The sequence below is a fragment of the Cynocephalus volans genome, chromosome 17 (assembly GCF_027409185.1).
Source record: "Cynocephalus volans isolate mCynVol1 chromosome 17, mCynVol1.pri, whole genome shotgun sequence".
In the NCBI taxonomy this organism is placed as follows: Eukaryota; Metazoa; Chordata; class Mammalia; order Dermoptera; family Cynocephalidae; genus Cynocephalus; species Cynocephalus volans.
In genome coordinates this window covers 35,366,558-35,382,635 of record NC_084476.1, presented here as the reverse complement: position 1 = coordinate 35,382,635, position 16,078 = coordinate 35,366,558, and the positions used below count along the sequence as shown (strand labels likewise).

At 36.1% G+C, this 16,078-nt stretch overlaps 1 protein-coding gene across 3 annotated transcripts in view; it reads right to left on the bottom strand.

The window, feature by feature from the left end:
• LOC134365739 (ral guanine nucleotide dissociation stimulator-like 1) overlaps positions 1-16,078 on the bottom strand; it is a 106,931-nt gene that overhangs the window by 80,734 nt on the left and 10,119 nt on the right. The window contains exons 2-3 of one of the 3 annotated variants that reach the window (XM_063081996.1): positions 11,498-11,610; positions 1,508-1,659 (exon numbers count right to left, since the gene is read on the bottom strand). In XM_063081996.1, the coding sequence (XP_062938066.1) occupies positions 1,508-1,659; positions 11,498-11,562 (217 nt within the window). In that variant the 5' untranslated portion in view covers positions 11,563-11,610. Of the gene's footprint in view, positions 1-1,507; positions 1,660-11,497; positions 11,611-16,078 lie in introns of those variants that run through there. The other 2 variants (XM_063081997.1, XM_063081998.1) reach the window with 2 other exon arrangements.

The window sequence follows — 16,078 nt, the reverse complement described above, 5'->3', positions numbered from 1 at the left end:
AAGTTTAATAAAAATTAACTCTCTCCTTATAACAAAATAAAATTTAAAACTTTAAATATAAAATAGCACGTCTCACTTCCAAGTTCTGACCCCTCTTTCATGTTGCCTACATTTGGCCTAACTGCTGCTTCATCCTGCTGTTCATCTACCCCCCAACGTAAGACAAATCACTATAAAAAAGTAAGCCAAAATGTTCCTTTCAATCACCACCTGGGAAAAAGCCTTCCCAACACCAAAATATTTATACAAAGAAAAGTAAAACCTTTCCAATCGAGATATTAATCATCAATGCTTTTATAAAAAAATGCCTTAATCAGAAAGGGAAAAACGTCTTCTCTACAAAAGCAGTTCTCTAAATTTTCCTGGCCTTAAAGAGGGTGTTTGTAACTTAAATAAAACATCCTGTTCTTAAACAAAAACTTGTAATGAATCAAAAATTTTACAAAAAACTAAATGCTTTACAAACTGTAATGTCCTAAACAGTTTAACGAACTTTCTAGACTCAAAATCAACTATTATATGGAGCAAAATCCCTTTCCGGAGTTTCAACAATTGGCAATTACACCCAATTCGCAGCACCTAAAATAATGCCGCTGCAGCTGCCCTAAAAAATAACAACATCTCAGTCCTCACCTAGAGTAAATTAAAAAAGAACTTGCGATGCTAAATAATACCAACTTTGCTTTAAATGTTTTTGTCTTAACTGTGCCAACCTAATCTGGAACTTTTGCTTTTCCTTTTAAAATAAATAAAATGGGGGGAGATGTGGAATATACTATAAAGCATATGTACTTCACAGGGCCTGGTTTTCCAAAGCCTTACAGTTTCAAATATTGACCTTGCAAAAAACAGAAAATTTTCCTCAGGCTAGAAAGTCTCTGCTGTAAAATAAAAATGTGTGGCACAGCAAGGTTGCTGGCTCAAAAACAAATAGATTACTAATTAAATTATAAAAATACCAAAAAAATTGCTGTAAAAAAAATGTCTGTTAATAAATCACTTAATGGCCTTACTAAAATGTCATCTGCCTTGTTTCACTAAAAGTTACCAGTCTATACTGTTAAACTATAAGCCTACCTATGTTCTCTTCCTGGTCTGGAAAATAAATGCAAAAAAAACCCAATTGGGGTTAATTCCGTTTTTGGGAATGCCTCTCGCTTAAAAATTCCGGGAAAGTTAACCACTTTGGGGCTTCTCACTGCTCAAAAAAAAAAAAAAAAAAACAAAAAAAAAGGGCTTTAAGTAATCCTTTGCGGCTCCATCACCCAGGGGAAGTGGGGTAACAAATCTGTGGGGGGCAAAACAACAGGTAGAACTCTTAAGCAATTTGCTTCAGAGTGGACCAACCACTGAAAACAGAATTACTAAGCCGTAGACGATTTCAGTGTTCAAGCAGATAGTGCTTTATAAATAATTAGGCTAGCTACCTTTTAAGGCTTCAATGTAGAACCTAAATGGCATGCATAAGAGCTCCTCTCTTAAATAAGGGCAAATCAGCATTACCTACCTCTGTTTGGTTGTATCTGCATTAACCTCCATGATACACCAAGCAATCTGTTCAGCTGCTTACTATTTAGCCTAAAACCATCTTCAAGGGTCTCTGTCACAAATTTCCTTATCGTTTCTATCCAACTGGAATCCTTCGCCAAAGTTGAGGCACTGGCCAGGGAGAAAATGATATCAGACAGTGTTAAATTCAGTAAGAGATGATCTATGTTATTGGAGACAATCGTGCAATGCTTCGTGCTAAAAACAAACAAAGACAAACACACATCTATAAAGTGTTACATCAACTGTGTCTGCTTCATTTAGAATACTTAAAATAATCAATCAATGGATAAAACACGTTTCCTTCTAGAACTGATAAATTGCCACAAAGACAGGTGCACAGGCCAGGTTTAGGCCACAGTTCTAGAAATAAACCATCCATTAGGGAATGAAGGTTGTTAAGACATGAATTACAGTGTATACTGCTCAGTTCACTACTAAGTGCTATTCACACAAAAGGTAAATGCCTGAGAATCTCAGAAGATTTGAAAGATAAAAAGACTTGAAACCCCTAACACACTTAAAGACTTTTTTAATAGAAGATACTTGTATTTGGATGAACACCACAGTAGATCTTGGCTCTGCTTTTAAGTAATCATTTGACTTAAAAGAATCACTAATTTCTCCTGGCCACAATTTCCTCACGTGTGAAGGAGACTTATCTAGGTAAGCACTGGTCTGAAATAACTTAATTTTTTAATTCCCATATTGAAATCAGTTTTTTAAATTCTAGTCAAATAAAAAACATGCCTTTCAAAGCTTGAAAGAAATTTCAAAACACCTCAAATAGAATATTCTTCTAAAGACACAATTTGCAACTCAGAACACATTCATTGCAGACTATGATATGTTCAACAACAGAGCCTATTTCCGTCATGTTTTGAAAAACGTAAAGTTATCTAAAATCATACATATCTCAAACTAACCATTTAAAGGAAAAGATGAATCCTAGGTTAGGCTTAAGCCAGGACACAGTAGAGAGAAACCACAAATACATGAGAAGGAAAATAAAAGATAAGTAAAGTTGGCGCTATCAATTGCATTTCGTCAAATGCAAGACCAGAAATGACAAATGGGCCTGGAAAGGTAAAATGGGACCAAATGACAAAGAGTCAAAGGCTAAAGACACTAAAATGAATTCTGTAGGAAAGGGAGTAACAGGGTTGTGACCTTCTTTCGGATGAATGATTCTGTGGATGCAAAAGGAAAAATGCAAGTTAGAGACCATAAACAAAGAAGCAGTTTGTGCAGCTATTTTAGCAATCCAGGCAAGAGATGGCAGGTGCAAGAACCAGGGTCTTTGTTGGTATGAACTGGGAGAAGTGGGGGCATTTAGGGAGAATAAAAATTACCTGGACCTGAAATGTGCTTAAATGTACACATATATGAGTGAGTTTGGGGACGATGGAAATGGAAGCAGTCAAGGGATCTAGCACTGGTGACTAAGTTGATAACGGTGATGATGAAAAAGGAACAGAGATCTAGAAATAAATTCTACCTTGGATATGTGAGCTAAAGTGTCAGAAATCCAGCCAGAGATGACCCACAGACAACTCAATGTGCAAGTCTGATAATGGGAGAAGTCTGAACTATCTAAAAGAAACTACCCACATAACTGCTCCTAACTACAAAGGAAGCTGGGAAATATAGATTTTGCTTTGTGTAGCCATATATGCAGCTAAAAATTGGGAATTCTTTCATTAAGAAAAGAGAGAATAAAAACTGGGACAGACTTGCAACATTTCTTCCCCACAGGAAGAGCGCTACATGATCTAGCGTAACTTTATCTTGAACAGCATAATCTGTTACTATCCGAAAGGTCTCAATGGACATCTTCAAACGTGCCAGAGTTCATTCTGATCCTCCACGAATTTATACAAAAATTTTAAAGAATAAATATACCAACCATCAATTCCATAAGGGAGGCAGGTCTCTGGTGAAACTTCAATTTCCAGTATTGGTAGTGTAGGTAGTTAGAACCAATCCTCTTTTTGAAAATAACTTTAAAAGCTGGATGAAATCGTTTTTTGTTTTTGTTTTTTTTTTTTTTTAAATCTCAAAAGCACTCTCAAAAGAGCTAACAAGAAAATGAACATTCACTTACTGGGCCCCAAAACCTGGGAAAAAGCAAGTTCCCGGCACTCAAGATTTAGTCTTGTGGGCAACTGCCAATTCCACAGAAAAAGCTGCAAAACTAAGGTAACCTTTCAGTGGCTCCACAGAGAAAGGAAGGCAAAAGTCTAAGCCCCGAGGCCAGCCAAAGATATATGATCGCTACTTTAAGCTGGATCCTTAAAGGTTTCTCTCCCAGGATAAAATAAACAGCTCAGATAAAACCGAATTCCAGTTCTACAACATCCTAGTCGCTTGAGGAATAGTTCTTTCCAACTGGATCCATAGATTCAACATGATACTAATCAAAATTCCATCAAGCTGTTTCGTAGTTACTGACAAATTGCCTGTAAAGTCTATATGATACAGTCAAAGATCCAGAATACCCAACACAAGACTGAAGCAGAACAAAGCAGGAGGACTCTCATTATTCCATTTCAAGGCTTACTGTAAAGCTACAGTAATCAAGACAGCATGGTATTGGTGAAAGAAGAGACACACTCATAAGTTAACGGAACAGAGAGTCCCAAAATAAACCCACAAAAATATAGTCAACTGAACTTTGACAAAGAAGCACAGGCAATTCAATGGATAAAGGATCATCTTTTCAATAAATGATGACGGAACAAGTGGACAGAAATTCTAGAACTAAAATAAAAATTAGGAAAAAAATTCAATGGATTTATGTTTGGCTACCATTGGACACAACTAAAGAATTAAAAACTGGAACATAAGAGATAAAGAAAAGACAAGAAAAACAGGAGAGGATGATTCAGTAAATATCTCTAAAGTTAGAGTACACAAACTTTTTGAAGTGTTCTTCTATACTAAATTAGCGTTAAAAGTGAAAATGGTACTGCAGTAATTTTTTAAAAGATAATGAGAATTTTTCAGAACCGAGTAAAGACATGTTGTTGAAGATTCAAGATTTCAGATTCAGTAAGTCTACTGAATTGTAAGGAGAATAAATAAAAAGGAAAGAAAACCACACCAGGATACATCATTATGAAACTGCAGGAAACAAAGGACAAGGAGAAAAATTTTAGGAGGAAAAAACTAACATGTCACTTTTAAAAGCATCAACAGTTAGGCTCGTCACTGACTTCTTAAACAGCAGTGAAAACCAGGAGACAGTAAAATGTTATTTTAAGTGTGCTCAAAGAAAATAACCAAGAATATTATACTCTACTAAAACTTTCTTTAGAAATACAAAAGAAAAAAATATTTTTATGCAAAAAAAAAAAAAAAAAGCTCCAGAAGATTCTTAATGATCCCCGATGGACAGAGATACATGGGGGGGGGGGGGGGAAACGAAGAGCAGAAAGGGAGAAAAAGTAAGGGTACAATTCATAGTGGTAGAGAGAAGTTCTCCAAAATATCAATTTTTGCTTGAAAGCTCAAATTTTATCATCGGCAACAAATACCAGTTGTTTTCCTGGAATTGAGAGGTCCACTTTGTTCATTTTTGTGAAAAAAATGTCTGCCAAAACACCCAAGTCTGAGTTTGTCTCAGTCATTTTTAGGTTAAAATTGAGTCCATTCCAAAAAAAAATACTTACAAGTAGAACGATCACACAAAGCTATTTTCTTGAGATAACTGTAGTTCTTTGATATACAGCAGTAATGCTTTACGTACACTTCCATCAAACAGAATATTAAAAATGCATGTTTTCAAGGGTCATAACTTAATAAAATCAGAATTTTCACTGCTTCGTTAAAAACATTTTTAAGTGAAGCTGGCTTGTTCTTTTACACTGTGAGTATATGGCAGTGAAGAATGTGTCTACTAGTACAGTTTGGTGCTGCTGCTTAATTCATGCTATCAAACCAAGTTTTACCCGCCACTGCTTTTGCACTGTCAGTGCAAATGTCAAAACAAAACAAAACAAAAAGGCAAATAATGTCTTAGTATAATTATGAAAGTAGTTCTTACCTTGCGGTCCAGAGGCGTCAAGGACCACACTTTGAGAACTACTGCCTTAGATAAATGTCATAAGAGTAAGCTAGCTAAATGTAATCAACTGTCTCACAATACCAACAATGCTTATAAAATACACATTAAAAAAAAAAAAGTCTTCTGCTTACACAAAATCTCAGGGAGTTTTCCTCCCACCTCCAGCCTAATTTGTTCTGTTCCTTTATCATAAGGTTCTCCCTAAGTAATAACAATCCTTATGGATTTAACAATTCTAGATCTTCAAAGGAGTCCTTATTTAAACTAGTTATGAAAACTTTCTGTATACAATACATCCAACAAACCTCTTTTTACCACGTAACCTTTTAATGCTATTCTAGATGATCTTTCATTTTAGCCTTTACAGATATTTCTCTTCGATTTAATGACAGGAAGTCCTGATTTTTTTTCTGTGGATGAAACTGCAAATCCATTTCCTTTTTGATTTTTTCTTCCGGAAGTACTCAGTCTCTACTGTGCTATCTTTCTCTGCAGCTTATTCTGTTCTCTGGTCCCCCAAAAGAAATCTGTTTGTTAGTACATTTGCCAAAACGTAATCATCCGCATACTGTCTGAACTTCTTCTATTCACTCATTATTTGGTACAGCTCACATTTTAAAAACAAATACTTTTAAAAGAAACTATCACTACCGTAAATGGAAATCTGGCCTTTCTAACATACTTTGCAATAAATTCACAACCCAACCACCACTCAATCAACCTCAACTTGCTAAATTAATCAAATCTCTCTGTTCCTCTGAAAAAATAAACTAAAATTTCCCCAGCATACAAAAAAATCTTTCCGATTAATGGACTTCTCCAGTCAGCAGTGAATTAACTGTTTTCACAAACTGATCTGTAGGCCAAAGGCAAGACTTAGCTGTATCTATATTCACAAACCTTTTCATGCTAGTTGTACTTACCGGCATTAACTCAGAATAATCATCTAAATCAATAAATTATGAGCCCAGAAAGGCAGTGTTCTTAAAGACCACTCAGCTACCCTGAATTTTTTAGATGTCGGTATTTTCAGGAGTGCCAAAATTACATCCTTTGATATACACAAAAAAGTTAAAAGCAAAAAACTTGAACACATATTTGGAAACCAATGTTCATAGCAGCATTACTCACAATAGTCAATAGGTGGAAACAACCCAAATGACCACTGGTAGACAAATGGATAAACAAAATGTGGTATACATACAATGGAATACTATTCAGCGCTAAAAAGAAATAACCAAGCCATCAAGTGACATGCAAGAACCTTGAATGAATATTACTAAGTGAAAGAAACCAATCTGAAAAGGATACATACTGTATGATTCCAACTATATGACATTCTGTTAAAGGCAAAACTATGCAGATAGTAAAGAGATCAGTGGTTACCAGGAGTTAGGAGATGGAAGGATGAAAAAGCTAGGCACAGCCCAGGGGATTTTTAGAACACTGAAACTATTCTGTATGATACTATCATGACGGATACACTTGTCAAAACTCACAGAATGTGTAACACCAACAGTAACTCTAGTGTAAATTATCACTTTGGTGATAATGACGTATCAGTGTAGGTTCACAGACTGGAACGAACGTACTACTCTGCTGCACAGTGTTAACAGTGAAAAAAGGCTATGCATGGATCGGGACAGAGAGTACATGGGAACTCTGTACTTTCTGCTCAGTTTTGCTGTGAACCTAGAACTGCTCTAAAGAATAAAGTCTGTTTTAAAAAAATGAAATTCCGATACATGTTACAACATTGTTGTAGAGACATTATTTCATACACAAAAGGATAAATACTATAAGATTCCACTTTACATGAGGTATGAAGAATAGGCAAATTCATGAGTGGGTAAAAGGGTCACGAAAGTCAATGTACACTGAGAAGTTAAAATTAAAAAAATAAATTCAATAAATAAATAAAAGAATGATACTTATGCATACTGAGAAAAAAAAAAGCAGTTAAAATGGTTCATGTTATGTATATTTCACCACAACAAAATAAATTATATCACTGGTAACTCTCTATTTCAACCTGAGATGAAAAAATTTAGACATGAATGTTAAAAATATACTGGGGGAACATGAAGACGAATGTGAAGGCCACTGGCCTAGACTACTGTTGGCTTCCCTAACTATGACCTGTATTGGTATGTACTAAGTATTCAATGCACTAACAAGAGCAGCCTATAGGGCCAAAAAATAACCACTGGAGGAACCCGATGAAGAATAAGTTAATTATACCAGCAATCCATCTTTGCTAAAAAGCCTACAATTCTCCATCTCAACCTCCTCAAGTTAACTCCTTTTTTTTTTTTTTTTTTTTTACCTTTTATATCTTGAGACAAATGTCACTTCAACACAGTAGCCTCCCCTAGGACCCTCCTCCTCCTTGAAAGGTCAGGACCGCCTCCTTAGGTATAAACCGTAAACTCTTCCTTCATTATATTTATCAGTCAGTCACTGATTAAAGAATCAGAGAAATAAGTATGTCTCCCTCATTAAACTATACTCCATGAGAACTGGCACCCTGCCTATTTCCTTTACCACTAAATGCTCACCGCCTTGTATATACACCATGGAATACTACTCTGCCATAAAACAAGAATGAAATTCTCCCATTTGCAACAACATGGATGAGCTTGGAGAAACTTACGTTGAGTGAAATAAGCAAAGCACAGAGGGATAAATACTATATGTGCTCACTCATATGTGGGAGCTAAGAGAGAAAGAAGGAAGGAAAGAAAGACCACAGTGGTGTGTTGGACTTGCAGAGGGAGAGAACATTACCTAAGGATGCAAAGGGGGATGGGGAGGGAGGTTAGGGATAATTGGGGGGATAACTGGGTGGGGTCACAGGGTATAATCACAATTTGTGGTAATGGGCAAGCTGCCAGTATGGATCTGGCCATCACATCTTAGGCACGAGTGGTGACAATTTGCTTTGTACCCTATGAATATTCATAACCAATAAATAAATAAATAAAAACTAAGTCAAAAGGGAAACAAAAAGCACAGCACAAGGCAGTTACTCTCTCTGCTCCACCATTTCACAATGCGATTCCCTGAGTTGCTGTACTCACCACCAGGACAAGACCCTCACCAGATGTGTTTCCTGCACTTTGGACTTACTAGTTTCTGAAACTGTAAGCGATAAATTTTGTTTTCTTTACGAAAAAACAAAAATGAATTTGATGGACAATGGATAAGACCATTGTAGTAGATTGATACAATGGAATCCTATACAGCAATATAAAAGAACAAACTACTGTTACATGCAAGAATGTGAATGAATCTCAAAAAGACTACTGAAAGAAGCCAGAGACAAAATATTACATACAGTATGCTTTTAAAAAAAAAAAAAATTATATGAAGTTCTAAAACTAAATACTAACCTATAGTGTTAGAAATCAGACTGCGGATGCCTGGGGTAGCAAGACATGTGGAAGATTGACTAAAAATAAGCATGTGGTAATTTAGGATAAGGAAAAGTTCTATTATCTTGGCATAGTAATTGGAGTACGTATGCTTGCCAAACTGTTCACTTACAATGGGTGCATTTAATTGTACATAAGTTATACTTCAATAAAGTTGATTTTTAAAATGTAAAAATAAATGAATAAATGCTCACCACCTAGTACAGTAAGTGCCTTGTACATATTAAATGTCCAATACATGTGTTAAATAATGGCACACCAATATACTCTTGGATAATTTAATGGTCTACTAAGTTCCAAACATTCTACCCATTATTTAATCTCATTTTGATAAAAATTATATATAGAACCCCTTACCAGAAAAAAATACACAAATATACAATGCTATATCATTATTTCAAGAGTTCAAGGACTTTCTGAAGCTTACCCATGGATAAAAACTTTTGCTCCAAGAAGAAAATTGTACGTGGGGGAAAATTTTCTTGAGCAAGATGTCAGGATTTTATCTCTCTGTTTGACTCTGTCACCTCAACTCCAGAAATTCCCTAAATTACTCTTCCTAAAACAACAGTCCTAACCCAACCACAATTCTTCAATGCCAAAAGGATCAAGGCTAAAAGATAAATAAACTCCAGAAATAAGAAATTACTTTGAGCATTAAGGTCAGTGACAAGAAGAAACCAGCTTTGACCCAGGTCCATGCCCTCCATTCCTTACCTTATCCTACAGCTCTCCTGTATGCTGTCTTCTCCAGTTAGTATAGTCTCTCATCCCTTGCATTCCTGCCTGCTGAAATCATATCCACTACATCCAGTCAAATACTACTCTTCAATATAGCTTTGTCTGTCTATCCTAACAAGGGATCTGTCTCTTCCTTTGAATTCCTATAGCACTTAATTATACAGTTCTAATGATACTTATATGCTGCCTTGTTTCAAATATGTAAATTCACTCCTCCTGTCACTTACTGAGCTATTGTTTCTCAGCTTCAAACCCACACTTTACGCTTTGCTTTGTAATCCTGGTGCTCCGACTCTGTGAGCCACATTTTTTTCCTCTGCAGCTGCTTCTCATTGGGATCTGCCAAGAATGGTAAAAAGAGACTACAAAGCTGTAGGAAGATGAGACACTCTCCCATCCTATTTTTTTGCTTCCCATTGCTGCCAGTATCGACCGGCAGATCTTCCTTAGGCCATTAGCAGCACATTCTAGTAGCCACAGTTTACTCCAATTTGCAGTTTTTCTGACACAGAAACAGAACCACCCCCTAAGAAACACCAGCACCTGCTAGCCAGAGCCCCCTCTGCAGCATTCTGGGCCTCAGTCCCATTGGGCCCCACTTCTGAGCTCAAGACACTAGCACCAACCGAGCAGCACCCACTTCTCAGAGGTCAGAGTTTTGGCTCCCTTCTCCAAGCTTCTGCCATTCCTCTCTTTGTTCCCCCAGTTCTAGAGATAGTAGCTGCCTCCTCAGTTGCTACCTCCAAAATATCTTACTGTTCCCTTCTGTCATTTTGGTGTTTCAGTTAACAAATCCTTTCTCTGTTAAAAAAAATCACTGGTGTGTTTTCTGCCTCCTGACACTCTTTCTTACAATTCAGAACGAAACTGCTTAGGAGAGCGAGTATACCTTGAGACATCTGATTACCTCTACCACGATACTTTGTTCATAGAAAGCAACCAAAATAAATATTTAGTGAATGAATGAAAAAACCATATGCCTATAACAGCCTTATCACTTCTAAGCATATCCTTGGAAACCTGCTCAAAGAACTTAATGATTCTTTGGTGTATCTAAGAACCTTTTGACAGACTGTAAGATCCTTCGCAAGTGTTTGTTCACTTGGGCGAACTACGGTTTTAAGTGTTCTAGCTTGTACCTGTTTGTCATATTTTATCGCATCATGTGTTCTCACATTTATCTGCTCTCACTTGAGGTGGACATTTTAAATAATTTTCAGGCTTACTTTTCCTTTTAACTCCATCTTTTAATCTATCACCCATCCCTTTCTGATTATTCTCCAATTATCCCTCTTCTTTCAGGATACTGATATTAGTGTCATACCAATTTCCTCATGTATAAATGAGAGCAGAATTAGATGACCTTCAAAATACTATCTCACTTAGAGATTCAATAATTACATAGTGTCTCACCCAAATAAATCCCCCACGTCGGCAACGTTTACTAAATTAGTATTTATGTACTTTGATACATTCTTGTAGCACACAAAACACTCAGTTTAATTTTTTTTTTTAAATCAAAAGCCTGTTAGTCCCAAGGCTTAAAGTGACTTGTTCAAGATTAGCCATACTACTGCTACTTGTATTTTCACAAAATCTAAATATACATGCCTCACAGTTTAGAAAGTTCCATATTAAGACTAATTATTTACTGATAATTTGTTTAAAAAGCTTTTCAAACCTATACAGTGGAAAAGAATCACAATACCTTTTATTTGTCTCTTTCCTTCTGTGCTCGGTTATTTCTTTTAAGGCATATGGAAAATGGCTCATAAAATGGTGTTCGAAATCACTGAGGTAATTCTTTCGAAGCCATGATTCCTATTAAAACAAGCAAAGATTATAAAATCTACAAGAAAAAATAATGTGAAATAACCAACAAAAGTTTAAGCAGAAATTTGAAAACTTATTGCTATTCAACTATACAGGTTTCATTACAATACATCTTTTGCCAGTGATATGTAAATACATGTTAAAACTAAAATGAACTGTTACGGCACATAAGTTTCGTCCGCAGATCCTTTTGGTGCTTAATAATTACTTTTACTTGAATTTTATCTGCTGTTTAAGAGGAAAAAAAGGGAGAGTAAATGAGATTTAAGAAAATTCTGAATTTGGACCATTGATGCAATGTTTATAAAATACTTAAGAAAGTCTTATACCTGGTGGTCTATTTATACCCTAACTCTATTCCTCAGCAAATCCATTATTTCCCATTAACGATATTTAACACTTTCACAAAGCAACACACTTCCCAAAATGCTTCAGTAATATTAGTAATTTTATCATTCCCTCCTACTTGAACACTGTCTCTCTAATTCCAGATCATAACACTCTTATTTCCTTCTCTCCGGGATAATCAACTATCCCATTTTGCCAGAGACTGAGTGGTTTCTTAGGATGTGGAACTTGAGATGCTAAAACAGCTGGTCACCCGAAAGTTCAATTGTTTTTCCTTCTTAGTAACCTTTACAAGATTCTTCTATTCTTCCTGACTTCTAAATGTCTGGATTTACCCAGATATCAATCCTTGTACCATTTCTGCCTGAGCTCCAGATTCTATGTACATTTGTATCTTGTACCCTGATATCTCTTCTTCAACTTCTAACAGGCATTTTAAAACTCAACATGAATAAAACCAAACTCTCCCTATCAACAGTCACCTTGCCATCTGGACCTTAACACAGGCATTGTCCTTAACTCCTTTTTCCTTCACTATGCGCACCAGCAGTGCTGTTGGCTTCACCTGGATCCAGTTACTTCCCATCACTTCAACCACTAGCTACCATTCTACTCCAAGCTACCATCTCTTACCAGGATTACTGCAATAGCCTCCTAACTTATCTCCCTGCTTCTCTTCTTATCCCCCAAAAGTCAGTTCTCCACACAGCAGCCACAGCGATATTTTAAAACATAAATCATGCTTCAAAATGATACAGAAAGGGGAAAAGAGAATGGCTGTACATATATGTACGGCAAACTGGTCATCCATGAAATGATGGTTACTCGAGCTGGACAGTAAGCACAAGGGAATCAATGAGTGTTCTACTTTTGTAAATTCAACATATTAAACAGTTCAATAAACACAGTGCAGATCATGCCACTCTTCTGCTCAAAACCCTCCAATGTCCACCACACTCAAGTTAAAATCCAACCTCCTTACCAGAGACCACAGAGAACCACATGATCTGGCCACACTGTCACTACTCTTTTTCTCCTTCACTTTCTACCATTCTCCTAGCACCTCATTTGCACAGGCTTTCCTGCCTTTCCTCAAATATGCCAAACTTGTTTTGTTCCCACCTCAGGGCCTTTATACTTGCTGTTCCCTATGCCTAGGATGTTCTTCCCACAAACCTTCGCAAGACTCGCTCTTTCACTTCATTCGGTGACATTCAAATGTCTTACCCTCAGAGTGCGTTTCATAACAAACTATCTAAACTCCCCCTCACTCTGTTCCGACACACGCTGTCTTTACACCCTGCTTTACTTTCATCTTTCTTCCTAGTACCAACATTATACATTTGCTTACTATCAGTCCCACTAGAAGGTAAACATGAGAGCAAGCATCTATCGATCTGTTTATCTCTACGTCCAGAGCCTAGAACAACACTATTCAAAAGGCCTTTTTGAAATGATGAAACTGTTTTCTATCTCTGCTGTCCAATACGGTAACCTCTGCCCACATGTAGCTATCGAGCACTTGTGACCGAGGAATTGGATTTTAAATTGTACTTAAGTAGCCACATTTATAGATGCCCAACAAATCTTAGAATAAATCCCTCAAGAAGCATGACTGCATCTGTCTGTGTTTAGTTGCAAATTCTAATCCTCATGGGAAAAGGATAACAGCAATGAGACACACAGCAAAAAAGTAGCAAGTAAGCCCAGCATTAAAATACAAAGTTATGGCAAAACAAAATTTTCAGAGTGCATAATTATAATTGTGACCCTGACACCCAGGACCCTGAAAGCCAAAGCGAATTAAAAAGTTAATGTTAAATTGTATTTTCGTTTTAGAAACTAGCTACATATTACGTATACACACAGTATATCAGAAATAAGCAATCTCAGTAAAGATCTGGGTATTCAACCACTGCAAATAAGATTCAATGTACCTTGAGATTTTTTTTTCAAACCAAGGATCAAAGTTTGAAATTACTACAAAGGTTTTTTTTTTTTATTTTTAAACTAGTTGAATACAAATGAAATTTCTCAAATATGCTGCAAATACTAGTAAACTAAATGCATTAAACAGCACCAACACTTAAAAGTAAGTAATCAGTGGTCTTAGAACTGTGTACCTAACCCGGATGTCAACCTATCAACAGAAAAACCTATAGATTTTCTGAGGAAAAAGTTACAATTCAGCCTGTGGTGTGTGATTCACTTTTAAGGCCAAGAAATGCCATTCTGTCCCTCCTAAAGATTAAACCGTTGCAACACAGATGAGCTTGGAGAACATTATTTTAAGTGAAATAAGCCAGGAACAGAAAGAGAAATACAGCATGTTCTTGTTCTATGCGGAAGATAAGAAAGTTGATTGCTTATACACAGAAAGTAGAATAGTGATTACCAGACACAGGAAAGGGGAGTAGGAAGAGGGTGACTAACAGATGCAAAATGATAGCTAGAAAGGATGGATAAGATCTAGTGCTCTATCTAGCACTGTAGGGTGACTGTAAGTAACAATTTATTGTATATACTTTCAATGAGCTACAAAAGAAGATTTTGAATGTTCCCAATACAAAGAAATGATAAATGTTTCAGGTAATGGATATGCTGACTGACTGAATTAAGATCATTACATATTGTACACATGTATTGAAATATCACACAGTACCCCATACACATGTTCAATTATCATGTCAATTAAAAAAATGCTTTCTAATAAATATCGAAAACTTAGGAAGGAAGGAAGGAAGGGAGGGAAGGAGGGAGGGAGGGAGGGAGGGAGGGAGAGAGGGAGGAAGGAAGGAGGGAAGGAAGGAAACAATACTGGAAATTAAAAAATGATTAAGCTCTTATGGGTCACCCAATATCTTAACTAACAATCTACAAATAAAGGTGAATGAGAGAGAAACTAACAGTGCAAGTGGTAAAAAAAAAATAAATTACCATGCACTTTCACGGCATTATGTATGGCTAACATACATTTTTATACTTTGTCTCTAAGATAATGGTTCTTATTTTATCAAGTTATTACAGTTCAGTATAACAAATCTGCTAAGGTAAACTAGAGAATTCGACCAGCAGATGCTTTCAAATATTATTCCTATCTGAATTAACCACCGTCCCACTCCAGTCATTTCAGTTTGAAACCGTATCTCAACGCAGTATTCTGGTCTTCAACAGTCTATACAGTCTTTACGCTTAGTAGCCTATGTTAAGGAACTGCTAAAAAAAAAATGTAGCCATGTTATAAGAACACAAAATAGATCTAAAGCATACTATTTTAAATATCCGTAAAATTAAAGCAGATCCTTTGTCAGTGTTATCAAAATAGTAATAGATAATCCAAAACTAGCACAATTAATAAATTTGCAGATTTGTTATTTTGGCCCTACTATCCCATCTACATACAAATACAACTACCAAAGCAGTACCAAAAGTTTACTGGTGCTCATATGTCACCAAACACCAAAGAGGCTTGGAATTTTTATTTCTCGGCTCTCTAAAAACAAAGAAAAGGCTGGTACTCAAAGTCCATGTTGAATATCATTACTTTTCTTTTCTATCTTAGCCTTTCAGATGAAAATAGACCAATTCAAGATTGCAGATTAACATATACTTTTCTAAGAAGCTGTACAGATTATTACAAGCCTAATCACAAACCAACTGCCATATGAAAATCAAGCTTTACTTTCTCCAAATCACACACTATACCCCTAATCATGACTAATTTTTTTTTTGCCAGTTTGTGCAATGAATCAAAGACAGAAAGGCTCAAAACTATTTTTTTTTAACTTGTTAAATATTTATTTTTTTTTATTTTTTTTTTAAATTTTATTTTGTCGATATACATTGTAGCTGATTAATGCTCCCCATCACCAAAACCTCCCTCCCTTCTCCCTCCCCCCCTCCCCCCCAACAATGTCCTTTCTGTTTGTTTGTTGTATCAACTTCAAATAATTGTGGTTGTTATATCTTCTTCCTCCCCCCCCCCGGTTTGTGTGTGTGTGTGTGTATGTGTGTATGTGTGTATGTGTGTGTGTGAATTTATATATTAATTTTTAGCTCCCTCCAATAAGTGAGAACGTGGTATTTCTCTTTCTGTGCCTGACTTGTT